Genomic DNA, 16,452 nt, shown 5'->3' with positions numbered 1-16,452 from the left:
CCGGACCAGCGGTCTAGTGGTTATTCTTATCCTCTACTCTTGTCCCTCTATCCATACTACCACTAGCCCTCTCTGGGCTGGCCCCTTCCGTATCGCATGGTTTGACTGAAGTGCCGATTGATCTTCGGTCGAAACCTGCGATGACTTTTTGTCGCTTTTTTTGCGTCATTCTTCTTTCATGCTAGTTCTCATTTGTGATCACCATCTTTCTTTGTCTAGCCATGTTCTTGAGTGAGACTTGATATTGAAGTCCTCTTGTTCATTATTATCATCATCATCATCATTATTATCATCCGCATGTGTCCATACATGTCCCAGAGTGATCCTTGATACTGATGTCCACTTTCTCCCTTGCTGACACGTAGTTTATACACCGCTTTTGTTCATCAAAGAACATTGTATTATCATCATTTATTGTTAAAGTTTACCCATGATATATTTCTACCTTGATCTTCCTCTCTTGTAGTATATTCCCTTTTTAGGTGCACACTATCAGTCTTGATATTATATTGCCACAGACTCGACAACGCCATCAGGTGCATATGCATACTTGGGTTGGGCATAAAGGTGTGATCGCCATGCTTTGATACTATGATAGGCTGCGGGATAGTGGGCCTGTGGGCGGCTTGTCGAGATTCTTTATCGAGGCGCATCCTTGTCGAGGATCTTTATTTCGATCCTCGCACAGTACTTATCCTGATCAAGTACAACGTTGGGAATATTCAACCTCCTCACTTAGGGTTGACTGAGTCACGTCCCGAACCTCATCTTACATAATCCAGGAACCGCTCGGGGCGAACCGCTTCTCATCTCCAGCTTCTCCGCTTTCTAACAACATCTGTGAGACCTGGGCTGCAAGAGGTTGCAGGTGTACTGATGATCTGGCGTTCTTCCTGGACACTTTGCTCCCCCAAGGGGTCACCGTCACATTCTCATGGATTCTCATCCGCATAGCTCGGACTCGGGCCTCAGCATTCCAACCCATTCTACCTCCACCACCCTGCGCTGCTGCTGTGGTCGCAATGATTGTGCCCTGCTTGAGCACAACAATGTAGCTCTGGAGGGTCTGGAAAAAGATCTCGAGACTGCCGCGCGGTTAGGCCAGGTACGTTTGCTTTTTCGATATTTTTTTTTCTGCCCAAATGTACTGTAGATCAACGTGTGACGCCCAGTCCTCGGCGTGCTGGATCGTGCATGTTTGATACATCACTTCATCATTCCTCACAAAACATTACCCTGGTGCTTTTGTTCCTTCTCCATTCTTCATTTCTCTTGGTCAACCTGACCTGTTCCATCCTATCTCTACACATCACACTGGGTCGATTCGCGTGATCTTGACATGGACTCCGAGTCGCGGTCTCCCATTCTTTCTCTCTGCGTTGGCGTCCGTCATGACTTCTTTTCTGGATTATGCTGCCAAAGCAGATTGCTTTGGGCCGTCATCGCTAACCTTTGCTTTACAGGCCTTGCTTCACCGCCATGAAAGTTACATGGCTGAGGCGGAGGAGGACCGCCATCGCTTAGTCTCCAGTGTTGATAGTCTGGAGCGCGAAAAGCAAGAAGTTCAGGCCCAGAACTCGCGCATCATTGAGGAGAATCGCAATTTACTCGAGCAACTCGATAGCTTGAACAGGGCTGTCGCCGAGTCTGACAGTTATGCCAGGACTCTCACTTCGAATCTGGAGAACACGCAGTCCGAACTACGGAGACTGACCGCTGCTGCGGCGCGTGCGGCTGATCTTGAGGCGCAACTTGCGCTTATGGAGACGGAGCAATCTAAGTTACAGGAGAGTCTTAATATGGCTCACGAGGACGAGCAGTCGGCAGTGCAGCGATGGAGGAAAGCCGAAACGACCCTACGTGACCTTCATGATCAGATCGATCGTATTGAGAAAGAAGCACGCGAAGAGCGCGAGCGACACACCGAGGTAATTGAGCGCATGGAGCGTAAGAGAGCTGTCGAGCGTGAGCTGGATAGTGCAGCGGGCCGTCTCAAAGGTGCTGCTGCTGCCTCCGAACTGAAGCGCAATGCCGGTGGTACAACTGTCGTCTCGCGCTTCGTCAAGGATATTTTACAAGACAACGCAAATCTGCAAGTTGGTATTATGGAGCTACGCGAGATGCTTAACACCTCGAACGAGGAGGTGCAGAACCTGCGGGACCAAGTCTTGTCTCATCAGCCGCTGGCCGGTGTCGATGAAGAAGACAGCCTTGAACCCACTACACTCACAACGTTGAGTGAAGAACTTGAAGCGAAAAAGGAACGCCGGGTATCTCAGGAATTCCACATCCATCATCATCACTACCATACGCCCGGAAAGAAGGAGAAGGCCGCAATCAACCGCCGCGCGAAAAAGCGACGACCCGCTATAGGAAGCCCGGTTGCATTGCACTCGGCGCAGGGGCAATCGCCTCGACGAACCCTTCATCGGTCCCAATCTTCCGGTTCATCCATGTCTACCATTCTATCCCAAACCTCCGTCTCTATCCCACCTCAGTCGCGTCGCTGGTCACTTCAATCTCATGCAGGAGATTCTTTGGCAAGCTCTCCGCAATCTGCGTTCCGGACATCGTCGATCTTTGATCGTGTCGAACGTGGTGCTGAATTTTCCCAAGCTACGAGCCCTGATAGTACAGTGTTCTCATCTCCTGTGATGGGAGCCAGGAACTTCAAGGCTCTTGATATGCCATTCCAACCAATTAGCGACTTTGATTATCATGATTCTCAAGACGATCTTTCATCATTCGACGATGATCTGTACAATCGCCAAGAATTGAACACCAGTGATAACATTCCCAGAGAACCTGCCATCCCAGAAGAGTCTGAGCCATCTCCACAAGGGTCCTACTTCCAATCGTCTTCGCGTCGAGAATCTTTAAAGAATGCCGACGATGATTTCTTCAGCATGCAGGTACAACCATCATCACTCCGGCGATCCACATCCCACGATAGCCTGCTCTCCGTTTCCGTGGCAGGTATGGACATTCACACACCCAACACCCGCCACCTGCGAATGGGAGACTGGCACCCAGGCATGCGAATCCCCCAACGCATCCTCTCTCCCAGTGTCGAACTAGTCTCCACACCTCCCGTCATCTCCGCCCCCGCCATCATAGCCAACCGCTCAGCAAGCTCTGGATATTCATCTCAATCATTGCTTGCCTCTATGGCTACCAGCAAGAGTAACAAGTCAACCGATGCATCATCCATTACATCCGCCGACAGTAACAGCACAGCTTCAACCGCAGCAACTGGCCCCCGAAAGCCAACCCTAGGTCGGCGCGTAGGGGGCTGGGTCTTAGGTCGATGGGGGATGTCGCCCGTTTCATCCGATGGCGAGGTTGATATCCCAGTGCAAGATCCATCGACCGAGTCTGCACCGATGCCAACGCCGGCTCCAACACCAACACCAGCACTAGCATCAGCACCTCCTACACCAGCCCCTCCTTCCTCGATATCAAAAACTCCTGACCCAATGGCTCTCCGCTTCAGATTCCCCGGCGTGAACCAAAAGGGTCCTATCATGGGGCTGCGCCCTCCACCCGCGGCGCCTATTGCCATTCATGCACAGGGCATAGATGAGAACTTACTTCGAGAGAGTCTAGCCGAAGAAGATCGCTAGACTTTCAAGTAAGGGCCAACCTATCTTTACTCTACACTATCCTGTTCTTTAGCGATCACGCTCGTTTGATCTTGCATTCCATATAGCTGTCTTGCATTTACTTGAGTTTCATTGTTGCATCTATTGATTTCGTTTCATTTCGTTTCGGTTCTGGTTTTGGATGGCGCTGGTGCGATTGCGACATGATACCCTTGCAATCTTTTTCTTTTTTTGGATTTCTAGATATTTTTCGTCTAGATGAGGTCCTTTTGATTCTCTGGACTACTTAGTGCGATGGTGTTCTTTCCATGACCTAATGACCCAATTACCTTGAACTGATTTGTGATCAAACATTCAATATTATTGTCCATCTCCGAAAAGGTAAACTTTGGTGTACACTGTAGCAGTATAGACATGATTGCTAATTTTTAATCATTCACCTGATCTTATATTCTCTATTCTATTCGTATTCGTTACCTCGTGATATGAACAGATGGCGGACGGGGTTCATTTCCGCGAAATCCGATACGTCCGGATGGGGATGCTGGTCGAATGGAAGAAGCCTGTTTGATCCTGTGACGAAGTCGACTCGAATGGAAGGGTCTCAACGGCAAAGTTGTTTGTTTCTGTAAAAGTTAGCAGGTTGCTCACGGGAATAGTACGACCGTTGGGCCAAATTCAATAAAAAAAACAACGAAGACATACCACATCCATTCAAAAACGTGCGGAAGGTATCCTCGTTGCGCAGTGTTGCCGCAATGATGAAATGCTCAATATGGTAATTCTCAAAGAGGTCTTGCACAGTAGACAACAGCAGAGGGATAATATCGGTGTCATAAATCTGAATTAAACACATTAGTATATAGCAGCTCAACTCACCCAGGGATAGAACGTTACTCACCAAATCAGCACCGAGCGCAACATCAAACTTGATACCCTGCCCCTCGTCATCCCCAGAATCAAGCCCGGCAAGATCTCCCGTTCTCTCGAGTGGAGTCCCCCACTCCCAAACAGTAGGATAAATAGGAATAGACTTCCCAGTTTCCGGGTCCAGGTTGTGCGGAACACATTCACGCATGTTATCGATAAGAGCAGGCTCCCGGTCTGTCACAACAACACTGCGCACACCCAGAAAGCGCGCACAAACCAATGACAGGAATCCCGTGCCAGCACCGAGCTCTATGACTCGCTTGTTGCGCACGAGAGCCTCGCCGGCTTCGGAGGCCAGGAAGGATCCTAGATGTAGGGCTGCTTCCCAGGTGCGGAATCCGGTGGTTCCAGCTGAGAGGATTAGACCGCGCGATTCAGAGGTGATGACTGATTTTGAGGTCTTTGCGGTTTGGTTGTGTGAGCCTGTTTCTGTTTCGGATGGTGCTGTGTATTTGATGAAGGATAGTTGCTGGGCCTGCTCAACGGCAGATTGTTTTGGCTGGCAGACCAGCTCGGTCCAGCATTCCATGAGATCATCATTGATTGTCTGTTAAGACAAGATTAGATGGCAGGTTAATGGTGTGGGATATCAATATGACGGTTTTTCATTGGAACGATGAGGTGATGTACATGAAGTGAAGGGGAATATAGAATGGAAAAGTACAATGGCAATTGGGGTGCATACATCCTCCTCGGGGTCAGTTATAGATTCCTCAATATGTGAGAGAATCAACTTTAGCACTCGGCTTCGGTAGTTGGCTGGTGGGATAGGAAAGACCGTAGTTTCGTTGAACATGTGCTCGTATATAGCAGCTTGAACCTCTGGCTGGACCAGTACCGACCCTGGTGGAAGGGCCAGGTGCTGTAAATCCACCAGCTGGAAGAACTGTGCAGCTAATTTGTGAATTATGTCGGCCATGATGGTAATTTGATATTGAAGAAGATGAAGCGCACGATATCATTGGACGGGAGAACCGACGACTGACTCAGCAATGAGGTCAGCAAGGGCATGACCTGCTGACTCATGTGTCTGCCTGAGGTCTGATTAGTCATGCGCAAAGGCAACTTGCCCGATCGGGTTAGTATATACCCTAGCCGAGCCCACACCACACGAAAATTGAAAGTTCGACATCCTCAGTGACCCCGTCGACACTTCCTCCATCCAACACACACCAAAATGGCCGACGCTCCCGTTACTCTGCGGACTCGCAAGTTCATCCGCAACCCTCTGCTTGCCCGCAAGCAGATGGTCGTGTAAGAATCCCCTTCCTTTCCCCCCTTGATTTTGGATCTGTGTGGTGGAATCTTCGAAAAAAGGCGCGCGACATGGAAATACGACCACACAACACCCAGACAAAAAAGAGAACATCGGAACACACAAGCACATTGCAATCATTCTACGAAGAAAACACCGGTCTGACATCTTTCGCGAATTTAGGGACGTCCTCCACCCCAACCGCCCTAACGTCTCCAAGGACGAGCTCCGCGAGAAGTTGGCCGACCTGTACAAGTCCAACAAGGACCAGGTCTCCGTGTTCGGTTTCCGCACACAGTACGGTGGTGGCAAGTCCACTGGCTTCGCTCTGGTCTACGACTCCTCCGAGGCCCTGAAGAAGTTCGAGCCCCACTACCGTCTCGTCCGTGTCGGTGCTGCCAACAAGATCGAGAAGCCTTCCCGCCAGCAGCGTACGTTTATCCCTCTTCTGATTGCTTCTCGAACTTCTACTAATACATTCCACAGGCAAGCAACGGAAGAACCGCTCCAAGAAGTTCCGTGGTATCGCCAAGGTCAAGGGCCCCAAGAAGAGCAAGGACTAAGCGCATCGCTTATCTCAACCACGAATCAACATGGACCGATAATGGCGGCATGCGATGGGAAAAGATTAAGTGGGTGGTGTCTATGGCTCTGGAGTTTCCCACCTGGATTTGGATTCCTGAACACAGGTGTGGTCAGGTGTGTGGGGGGAGAGTGGTTTAGGTCTTCTCTTTTTCGGCGAACATCAGACTAAACCCCAAAATGATGCCCGTTTGAATGGTGAAGATTGCAGAAACTCTTTTTATTCCTGTGCTGTTGAGGCTGGTGATCCCCTGGAGAAAAAGCCTGGCGATCCCCCGGATTAAAAAAGGGCGTCAGTGTTGTGGTTTCGTGTATGTTTTTTGGGGTCATCGGTTCTTTTCCAAGGCAGCCAGGGTTATGAGAATCCGGGCTTCGACCCGGGATGAAATCACATTTACTTGTTCTTCAATCTGGTTGTCGTGATGTAGACGTAGTCGGTGTCCCCCGGTACCCTAAGCCACATACCCCATGTCCTCCCCAGTCTCTGTATGGACTGATCTAGATGTATATCCACCACTTGTCCGGGAGGTGGCTTGCCCTAAGTTGAAGGTAAAGCACGTATGTCCCAGACCTAACTTTGTTCAGCCCATCAGCCCAGCTCCTCGCCTAAATGTACATCTCAACGACATTCTGCTTGATTCCCGATAGATTGTTCGATGCTTCTGAACACATCCCAGTCCCGCCATAATTCACTCTGCATCAAGATATTCGAAGTCCACGTTGTAAATTCAACAGCCAAAAAAAGGAAGATTTCATCATAGAATGCAAAGACCTCATATTCCCTCTGCTCAATCCTGTAAATGCAGGGTCTAAATTCCAAATCACAGCCTGCAGACAGGGAAATACTCTGACATCTAGACAGGGTAATGGGTGGATGTGCGTGTGTTGCCCTCGGCTGGAGCGGCTGTGTAATGGCAGGAGACATGATACACAGGCTGGGGTTTCTCTTTTTTTTATTCTCTTTTTCTTTTTCCTCATTTTTTAGATATTATTCTCCTTTCTTGGTACCCTCATGCAGGAGAAACAAGTATGTATCACCTATTCATCCAGGCATGATTGAACTCGGCCTGCCCGGGGTTTACTTTATATCCCTCTGTCTTCTGCTAGTACAGTATATAAAACCTGCCATGTAATGTGCTATGCTCACTGGCCATATTGCAAGATATAGACATACGTGTAAAACCAATTGAAAAGAATCCTGCCTATCTCGTCATGGTGCATGTATCTTATGATCCCAGCAGGGTTGTAACTTATATACCACGTCGTGTTGTGTCTCTGTGTCACTTTTACCTTTCCTCGCCCACGAAATGACAAGTTTAGGTGGATGACTGAAGAATGGAAATTGTATGGATGAATGTGTTACTCTTCTCTTCGGGTTGTTCATCGGATCAAGAATTTCCCTGGTTATGACTCTATCATTTCATCATGGTGGTTGGTATTGTGATCGACGTAATGGGGTAGATAGGAGAACATGTTTTGTTTTATTATTGCTAGTCGCTGTATTGAGACAAGACAAGCGGGTGTAGATGGATATATAAGTATGAACTATCAGTGCAGACTCCATTTTCTAATCCTTCTGCCCATCAAGCTAGAAAGTATAGACTAGACAAGAATCAAAAGTCGCAGCCTCGTCATTTTGACTCAATATTAGCTATTAGTCAGTCCTAGGGGAAGGAAATTATAGTAATAAAAGAATAGAAATGAAAGAACAAGAAACACACAACCATACATTCGAAGCGCAGTAAATCAACCCCACATAATAAAGCCCACCGCGCAACGTCAAGATTTCCTTCGAGGTATCATTGCACCGTTCCTGTCGTGGATCCGACTGCCGACTTGAAAGATAATAAGAGTCCAGCAGAGGAAAAGAGGGAAACAAACAAACCAAGACCAACCTAACAAGACATGAAAAGACAAACATAATAGATATGAAAACATATTACATTGAGCAAGGCAGAAGTAGGGGCCATATGGGTATCTCTTTTGTGTATCTTAGGCAATGGGGAAAAAAAAGACCAATCAAGAGAGCGACAACCAAAGAAGAGAGCAGCCGCAAAAAAAACACAAAGAAAAAGTGGGAACAGGAAAAGAAATTCAAAGACATTGTGAACACCAGCCAAGTCATGCTGAGCCCAAGTACCCAGCATAGACATAGCACACACAAAGACTCCCAACAGACAGAAATAGCAAACAACACACACACGCTAACTAATAAGCAGCACGATGACCCAAAGGTGAAATAGGATGCCGAGTCACACTCTCTACACGCCCATACTCAGGGAACGGATCGGCTAGGAGATCAAATGGCAAAGCAAGGTTATGCTCTGGATGCCGAACACGACTATAGGGCAAACCATTCATAAGCGTTGGCGCCGAACAACGGGTTTCATTGGCACTCGCAGAGTCACGAGCCTTACTCCTCTCGCTACTGCGATATCCATAAGAATAAGGCGAGCAGTCAGGCATCAGAGAATTGGATCGAGAATTGGAACTCTTGTCGCGGGAGAAGGCGTTGTATGTGAGGCGGTGGTCAGGGTCGTTGCGGTATTCATCTATCGTGTCGAGGACTGGGTATAAAGTGCTGTTCCCTGTCGCAAATGAGGAAATTGATGAGGCGGCCGGTGGGAGTGGTGGTGATGTATCCTCCGTCGTGGCCATGGGCATATACCCGAATGCCAAGTCTGGTGTTGGCGTTGCGGTTTCTGAGGTGTTGACTTTGACACGGGGGCTTGTGTAGCCGTTGCTGGGGACGATTGGCATTGCCATGCCTCTGGCGTGCGAGTTCCAAAATGGATTCTTGGGGTCTGTGGCTAGGCTCATGCCTGAGAGTCCTTCAGGGAGGGTGGACAGTGTTGTGACGGGGGCTTGGGGCTGGCCTTGGGGTTGGGGCTGGCTTCGGCAGGTTGGAGGTGTGGGCAGTGTGCGTTCCATGTCTGAGAAGGATTGATTTACACCTGATGACTGGTTCGGATCGGATGGTATTCCTTGGGACATGTTGAAGCCGTAGCCTGCTTGGGCTTGGCTTTGGGATAGGCTTGTCCCTTCGAACAAGTCGCCGTTGGATTGTCGGCTGGTTAGCATCGGGTCGCAGGTTCGCGTTCCCCAGGTCCCATAGTCGATCATGTTCCCAGTCATGTTCCCGGTACTGGGTAGCATGTACTGCGGGTAATAGTTGGATTGCTCGTCGTAATGGACGTTGCCGTCCATAGCCATGTCATAGTCTTGGTATGGATGGCGGGATTGAGAGTCCATCCAGATTTGAGCTTGCCTTTCAGGAGTATGACCGGTGTATACTCTATAGCGAGCTGAAGATGTTGGAGGGAGACCTGCTAAGCGCTTCTTGATCTCCTCTGGAGTATCGGAATGAACCTGGGAACACGTCCAGTCAGTCATTTTCTTATCAGCTGTATACAGCAGTGACTTACTCGCATGTACTGGCATTCTGTTGATCCAACACTACGGCAGCTTGAACAAGCCAGCCCGTTGTTGAGATCGCCGTTGCACTTGATCTTCCTTTTCCGGCATCGTGTACACTAGATAATGTTAGAAAGCAGGTATTTTCATGGGAACTCAACTCACTGCAACCAGGGCTCGCTTTCGTTGCTTTCGAGGCTTCTCTTCACGCTCAGCATTGGGATCTTGTTTTATTACGCGCGATCGTGGCCCAGAGAGGCTGTTACTCCGGGCTTCTAGCCCTAGATTCTCATATGAAAGATCCATTGCTGAACACGTAGCAAAGAAGAAAGAAAGGAGTCTAGTTTCACTCCCAGAGATATTTATAGGTAGTGAGGCTAAATATGAGGAAAAGGGAGAAAGTGAAAGATGTCTCTGGGAGGTAGGGCTCGATTTAAGCCATGTTCTGGTAACAATCGGTGTGATTGCCCTAACCACTTGCCCCTGTTTGTTTTTTTTTACCCTGATATTTCGCTTCTCTATTTCTCTAGCATACACAGCTGGCAGGCAGCCCCAAAGTACGTTGTTTTCTTATCAAATTACTTCCCACTGCCTGTTTCTTGTTTCTTTTCTTTTTCCAAGGGGGAATGTCATGCAAAGTTCCGCGTCCAATCCAGATTGCCCGGTGCCCCAGAGGTGGCATGAAAAGCTAGCAGGACTGCCCCCGGCATTTTAAAGACTTTGGTTTCACAAGGTAACGTCACACATGACCTGATGGAGAACAGGAGAGTGCTCCGGTAGGCAGTGTTTCAGCCGGTTTGGGGCCTTTTCTCTGCTACCAGAATAGCCAGAACTGCCAGGGCCTGCCCAAGGTGGAAAAGACTCCCAGGAATTGAGATTCCTGTACTCTGCACTCTCGGAACATCTCCATATTCCCCCGCGGTAGAATGGAAGAAACGGGCAACTGCCGGCCAACTGTTTGCAGAAAGCATCCTGATGCCGATCCGGGGGAGGATGTCCGGCGTCCGGTGAAGAACAGAAATGTTTGCTCGATAGTCCAACCGATTGGTGTGGCTGCAGCTCTATGCAACAAACACTCCGAACTCGTTGAGACGTTAAGCCATTGTCGAGGTCTGGAACGACTTTGATGGCAATGTGTTGGATGCCTGGCAAACGCATAGAGGCCCCAAAGAAAGAGAATGAGGGGGGAGGAAAAAGAAAGCAAACGCTGTCTCAGGCAAATGTCTTGTAGAAAGAAGCAGAAGAAACAAAAAACATGTTATGACACCTGTCACTTCACAAGCGCGACAACTTTCCCCGAACCAAGCGCGCTCCAGGAAACAGATTGGCAAGGATTCACGATCTAAAAATCTGATCGGCGACAAGGATGCTGTCGATCAGGCTCGGTTTTTAGCGCTCCGGCAGCTAGATAAAAATGGTAACAGGGAAAAAAGCAATTTCAGCCCAGAAAATGGGAAACAAAGAAAAGAAAAACCACGTATGTGATGGATCTACGTACTTGACATCACCCAGATCTTGATCGATAGGGAGAGGACCAAGTACGAGATTCTGGAATACTTTCAGGGTGGGCTTGTTGTTTGCGTTACAAGACACAAAAAGGGTGCTCTAGGGAAAAAAAAGATGGAGACATGAGGAGAAAAAGGAGCTAGATCAACAGGTTTCAAATACAAAATCCAGGCCCCTGGGAGCTATTCTCGGAGCTCCAAGGTTTAAGAATGCACGGCATTCGGGGGGAAGTTAGGAAACGGCTCGAAGAGAGAAAAGAGGCTTCAGCTGACACGCCAGAAACACATGTTGGGATTGAGACCGGGCTCTGACTGGAATGACCAGATCGAAGAGGCTGGCTCATTGATTCTCCACGTGTGTGGCTCTATCCAGGAGATGTTAGATGCAGGAGGCCGCCCGTTGCTCCCCAACGTTTCTGCTGTGGAACAACTCGGGGGGCAGAATGAGAGAAGAGAACACCATGATCTTTACCCAGGTGGAAAGAACAAGAAGGCGGACTGGAGTTATCACTGTTGACAAGCATGCCAAGAAGAGCAAGCCCTCGGTCTTTTGGCTTGGCCTGCTGCTGCATGAGGGATATAGGCTAACAAACAGCTCCCAGAGACAGAGTAATAGGAATCTGCATGACAGTCTAGAAAGAGATTAGCCGCCAACGGGGACACTCGGAAGATATGCTCGATTGACATGCACCGTTGCACGAGGCCCCCGGGTGGACCATCCGGAGCTGGTCGGCGGATTGCCATTAATTGCTTTCATTATTGATTTTTTGTTCTAGATGTGTTAGTACAAATTGATGGAGAGGGGGAGAGAGAGAGAGAGAGGATGGTAAATTGGTAGAAAGAGTGAAAGAGTAGAAATGCAGAAGGGAAGTTGATAGAGAGGCTCTCTGTCTTGGCGCTGTGTCATTGGTCCAAGCTCGTCCCTTCAATCTTGAACTTTCAACCTTCACCAGTCGAGCCCAAAGATGAGTGCGCTTTTGGAAACTTCGCTGGGTGATATTGTCATCGACCTGTTGGTCGATGAGTCGCCCAAGGCTTGTGAGAAGTAAGTGGCCCCTTTCCCACGTCTTGCTCGTGCTGAACAGAAACTAAAGTGTTTTGTCTCTAGCTTCCTAAAGCTGTGCAAGCTCAAGTACTACAATTTCTCGCCTATCCACAGCGTCCAAAAGAACTTCACCTTCCAAACTGGTGATCCCCTTGGCCCTGATGCTCCCGAGAGTGATGGCGGGTCTTCGATCTGGGGTCTGCTGGACGGACCGTCGAAGCGCACTTTTCCAATCGAGGTACCGCGCAAACTGAAGCATACCGAACGGGGCACAGTGAGCATGGCGACAGTGCCCGCGACCAATGACCCTGAACAGCGACTGGCGGCAAGTCAATTTATTGTCACTCTGGGAGATAATCTGGATTACTTGGATGGGAAAGCCGCGATCTTCGGCAAGGTCGTGGAGGGCTTTGATGTGCTGGAGAAGATCAACGACTCGTTCATCGATGACCGAGGTCGGCCGTTGAAGGACATTCGTATTCGTCACACCACAGTCTTGGATGACCCCTTTGACGACCCGCCGAAGTTGGTAGAGCCGCCCGAGAGCCCGGTACCCTCCAAAGCGCAACTGGCCACTGTTCGAATCGCAGACGATGAAGACCTGGATGATGATATGGACGAAGAGGCTATGGAGAAGCTGCGCCGTGAGCGCGAGGCTCGCGCGCAGGCATTGACCTTGGAGATGGTAGGTGATCTGCCTTTTGCCGATGTCAAACCACCCGAAAACATTCTCTTTGTCTGCAAGCTTAATCCAGTCACACAAGGTTTGTTGCGCGTTTCTACATCTAAGGCAAATGCTAATCAATGTGAATATAGACGAGGACCTTAACTTAATTTTCAGTCGCTTCGGAACCATCTTGTCCTGCGAGGTTATTCGGGACAAGCGTACCGGCGACAGTCTACAATATGCCTTTATTGAATTTGAGGACCAAAAAGACTGTGAACAGGCCTATTTCAAAATGCAGGGTGTTCTAATTGATGATCACCGGATCCACGTTGATTTCTCACAAAGTGTAAGATTCCTCGGGTCATCTGTTCTATAAAAATTTTTCACGCTAATGCATACGCAGGTGTCCAAGTTGTCCGAGAGCTGGCGCAACGCCACTGTCACCAAACGCCGACAGAGGGGTGGATTTGGTGGTGTGGCCGATCTTGAGGCGAAACGTCAATACAGAGAGTTCGACCACGCTCCTCGAGATGAGGATGATGCGCGATACAGGATGGTTTTTGACAAGCGCAACAAGACCAATGCTGCTGATGCCCGGGACAACAATCCCAAACCTCGCGATTCTCACCGAGATCGAGGCAGTCGCAGCCCCCGTGGACGAGATCGAGATCAAGATCGGTACCGTCGTCGATCGTATAGTCGCAGCCCTCGGCGGGACCAAGACAAAGACTCGCGAACCAACCGAGACCGGGAACGAGTTCGTTACGAACGCGATCGTCGCAGATGACAATGCGATCCCATGTTGATATAAATGAATGTAATGCAGAGCCCCCCTATGTGTACTCTGTCCTCCGTCACTGTAGAAACTGCCCCGCTCATTAGTGGATAAGTCTTACCCGGCATTCGCTAGTTCATTCGTGTTCTTGGTACTCGCTGTTATTCGCCTTTGCAGGCCCCTAAAAATAAACTGGACCCCAGGGCTGCGTTACATGTTTAGTGTAAGTACGGTGAGACGGTGAGAGTACATAATCAGAGCTTCCACCTGACCCCCGCAGCTCTATTTACTTTTCTTCGCCACTTTTCCCCTTTCCTGCTCTCCTCTCCTCTCCTATCTCCTCTTCTCTTATTCAATTACCCCTCATCATGGCCGGTGTTATTAAAGATGCTGTCTCCAATGTCCTTGGAAAAATCCAGGGCACCGCAGTAGAGACTCCCCGCGAGCCCTCGGCCGAGGAATTCCAAACACTCCAAAAGAAGTATACTGATGCTGGACAAGGACATGTCTTTGCCTTTGTCGACGAATTGAGCACAGTCGAAAAGTCAGAGCTGTTCCACCAGATGTCCAACTTTGACCCCACCCGGATCAATGAGCTGGCCGACAAGGCTCTGAACCCCCCCAAGGCCGAGCAGGCCGCCGCCACTCTCGAGCCCCTGCCTGACGTAGCCACTGCCTCCATTCTCGACTCCGACCCCTCAGATCTCCAGAAGTGGTATGATGCAGGCCTGAAGGAGGTCGCGGAGAACAAGGTGGCGGTTGTGTTGATGGCTGGTGGGCAGGGTACCCGGCTCGGCAGCTCCGCCCCCAAGGGTTGCTTCGACATTGGCCTTTTGAGCGAGAAATCTCTCTTCCAGCTGCAGGCTGAGCGCATTGCTAAGCTTCAGGAGCTGGCTCAAAAGGCCAATGGTGGTGCTGACGTTGTTATTCCCTGGTACGTTATGACCAGTGGACCTACTCGCAAGCCTACCGAGAAGTTCTTCGCCGACAACAAATACTTTGGTCTTAAGGAGAGCAACATTATGATCTTCGAGCAGGGTGTGCTGCCTTGTATCTCGAACGAGGGTAAGATCATGCTCGAGTCTAAGGGCAAGGTATGTATAATTAAGTGTTGGAGTTGGATAAAATGATTTTCTAACATCTATATAGGCTGCTGTTGCTCCCGATGGAAACGGTGGTATCTACCAGGCCCTCGTGGTCTCCGGCGTTCGCGAAGACATGCGTCGCCGTGGCATCAAGCACATTCACGCTTACTGCGTTGACAACTGCCTTGTCAAGGTTGCCGATCCCATCTTCATTGGATTCTCGGCAGAGAAGGATGTCGACATTGCCACCAAGGTGGTCCGCAAGCGTAACGCTACCGAGTCTGTTGGCCTGATCTTGCTGAAGAACGGCAAGCCCGATGTCGTTGAATATTCCGAGATCGACCAGGAGACCGCAGAAGCCAAGGACCCCAAGCAGCCTGATGTGCTCAAGTACCGTGCTGCTAACATTGTCAACCACTACTATTCATTCCGCTTCCTCGAGTCTATCGAGAACTGGGCACACCAGCTCCCCCACCACGTTGCCCGCAAGAAGATTGGCTGCGTGAACCCCGAGAGTGGTGACGCTGTCAAGCCTGAGAAGCCCAACGGTGTCAAGCTCGAGCAGTTCGTCTTTGACGTGTTCCCCATGACCCCGTTGAACAAGTTCGCCAGCATTGAGGTGCGCCGCGAGGACGAGTTCTCGCCCCTGAAGAATGCCCGTGGTACTGGTCAGGACGATGCGGACACCAGCCGGGCCGATATCATGGCCCAGGGCCAGCGCTGGATCGAGGCTGCCGGTGGTATTGTCATCACCGAGGCTGAGGCTGTTGGTATTGAAGTCTCCCCTCTCATCAGTTACGTATGTTTCGTCTCCTCCCCCATATTCCCCTATCTTCCGTCCGCATGTTCTCTAACCTATCTCAACAGGGCGGTGAAAACCTGGAATTCCTCAAGGGCCGTGAGATCAAGGCCCCTGCCCTCCTGGAAAAAGAAGAATAGATAAGATGAATGGATCCGTTGGATCTCACGAAGAAATGAATTGCATTGTCATTTAAGGGATACAGAATGTAGGGGTGTGGAATGAAGTATAGAAGTAAATAAACGTGAATCGACCTTACGCAATACGGAAAAGCCCGGGAGCTAAAGCGTTTGACGAGTTTGCATGGTCTTTTCCACTTTTCTCTCTCCTTCTTCCTTTTGTGTGTTCTGGTATTGAATAAGTTATATATTATTGAGATTCAAGAAGTTTGGGAGAGAGAAGTGTGAGTTGTGCAGTTTTCGACGTCTTTTTGTGTGTTCCACTTTTTTTTTTCCTTTCGCGATTTTCGGAGTTCGACGAACTTGATTTCCTCCAAGGTTCCCCAGAAAAAGCTGACAAGGTCCTATTAGAAAGCCCACGTTCCGCAGAGTCTTATATACAGTAGGTTTGGATCCTTCGAGTTTGCGTTGCGCCGTTGTTATCCCCCGCCGATCTACGTCTTCCCCTCTTTCGGTCTGAATTTTTGGGCGCAAGAGCGCCACGGGTATACAATGCTGCGGGCAGGGCTCGGATTGCGATGCTAGAGCATGTTGCTTCTGGAAACAAGAGAAGGAATAGTCGACTTTACTGTGACCAAGATTTGAATGACCCGTAGGAGGGGAGACGACGTTCA

At 49.5% G+C, this 16,452-nt stretch overlaps 6 protein-coding genes across 6 annotated transcripts; 4 read left to right on the top strand and 2 right to left on the bottom strand.

Annotated features, from left to right (window-relative positions):
- Positions 1 to 934: 934 nt before the first annotated feature.
- N7511_007279 (uncharacterized protein) lies at positions 935 to 3,623 on the top strand (the record flags this gene model as incomplete). Its single annotated transcript, XM_057129656.1, has 2 exons — positions 935 to 1,105; positions 1,464 to 3,623. The coding sequence occupies 2 exons, from the start codon at positions 935 to 937 to the stop codon at positions 3,621 to 3,623; spliced, it is 2,331 nt and encodes a 776-aa protein (XP_056982724.1).
- Positions 3,624 to 4,109: 486 nt separating this feature from the next.
- On the bottom strand, positions 4,110 to 5,451 carry N7511_007278 (protein-lysine N-methyltransferase; the record flags this gene model as incomplete). Its single annotated transcript, XM_057129655.1, has 4 exons — positions 4,110 to 4,228; positions 4,308 to 4,443; positions 4,504 to 5,079; positions 5,218 to 5,451. The coding sequence occupies 4 exons, from the start codon at positions 5,449 to 5,451 to the stop codon at positions 4,110 to 4,112; spliced, it is 1,065 nt and encodes a 354-aa protein (XP_056982723.1).
- A 197-nt stretch (positions 5,452 to 5,648) lies between these two features.
- N7511_007277 (40S ribosomal protein eS24) lies at positions 5,649 to 6,392 on the top strand. Its single transcript, XM_057129654.1, has 3 exons — positions 5,649 to 5,786; positions 5,971 to 6,218; positions 6,274 to 6,392. Exons 1-3 carry the CDS (start codon positions 5,710 to 5,712, stop codon positions 6,348 to 6,350), a joined length of 402 nt encoding a protein of 133 aa, XP_056982722.1. The 5' UTR covers positions 5,649 to 5,709; the 3' UTR covers positions 6,351 to 6,392.
- A 2,185-nt stretch (positions 6,393 to 8,577) lies between these two features.
- N7511_007276 (uncharacterized protein) lies at positions 8,578 to 10,089 on the bottom strand (the record flags this gene model as incomplete). The annotated part of the gene is made up of 3 exons (XM_057129653.1): positions 8,578 to 9,738; positions 9,795 to 9,902; positions 9,949 to 10,089. The coding sequence occupies 3 exons, from the start codon at positions 10,087 to 10,089 to the stop codon at positions 8,578 to 8,580; spliced, it is 1,410 nt and encodes a 469-aa protein (XP_056982721.1).
- Positions 10,090 to 12,253: 2,164 nt separating this feature from the next.
- On the top strand, positions 12,254 to 13,806 carry N7511_007275 (PPIL4 family peptidylprolyl isomerase; the record flags this gene model as incomplete). The annotated part of the gene is made up of 5 exons (XM_057129652.1): positions 12,254 to 12,333; positions 12,397 to 13,097; positions 13,150 to 13,346; positions 13,404 to 13,497; positions 13,553 to 13,806. 5 exons carry the CDS (start codon positions 12,254 to 12,256, stop codon positions 13,804 to 13,806), a joined length of 1,326 nt encoding a protein of 441 aa, XP_056982720.1.
- A 337-nt stretch (positions 13,807 to 14,143) lies between these two features.
- On the top strand, positions 14,144 to 15,799 carry N7511_007274 (UDP-N-acetylglucosamine diphosphorylase; the record flags this gene model as incomplete). The annotated part of the gene is made up of 3 exons (XM_057129651.1): positions 14,144 to 14,869; positions 14,925 to 15,659; positions 15,728 to 15,799. The coding sequence occupies 3 exons, from the start codon at positions 14,144 to 14,146 to the stop codon at positions 15,797 to 15,799; spliced, it is 1,533 nt and encodes a 510-aa protein (XP_056982719.1).
- Between the last annotated feature and the right edge of the window lie 653 nt (positions 15,800 to 16,452).

This window comes from Penicillium nucicola (genome assembly GCF_028828085.1).
Source record: "Penicillium nucicola strain IBT 29836 chromosome Unknown utg000007l, whole genome shotgun sequence".
NCBI classification, from domain to species: Eukaryota; Fungi; Ascomycota; class Eurotiomycetes; order Eurotiales; family Aspergillaceae; genus Penicillium; species Penicillium nucicola.
The sequence above is the reverse complement of the archived record's forward strand: the minus strand, read 5'-3'. Positions and strand labels throughout refer to the sequence as shown.

Bases quoted from the DNA above. Each gene is read 5' to 3' on its own strand.
- N7511_007277 (XM_057129654.1), top strand. From the start codon at position 5,710: ATGGCCGACGCTCCCGTTACTCTGCGGACTCGCAAGTTCATCCGCAAC. The intron at 5,787-5,970 runs GTAAGAATCCCC...TCGCGAATTTAG, and splicing joins GCCCGCAAGCAGATGGTCGT to GGACGTCCTCCACCCCAACC. The intron at 6,219-6,273 runs GTACGTTTATCC...TACATTCCACAG, and splicing joins GAAGCCTTCCCGCCAGCAGC to GCAAGCAACGGAAGAACCGC.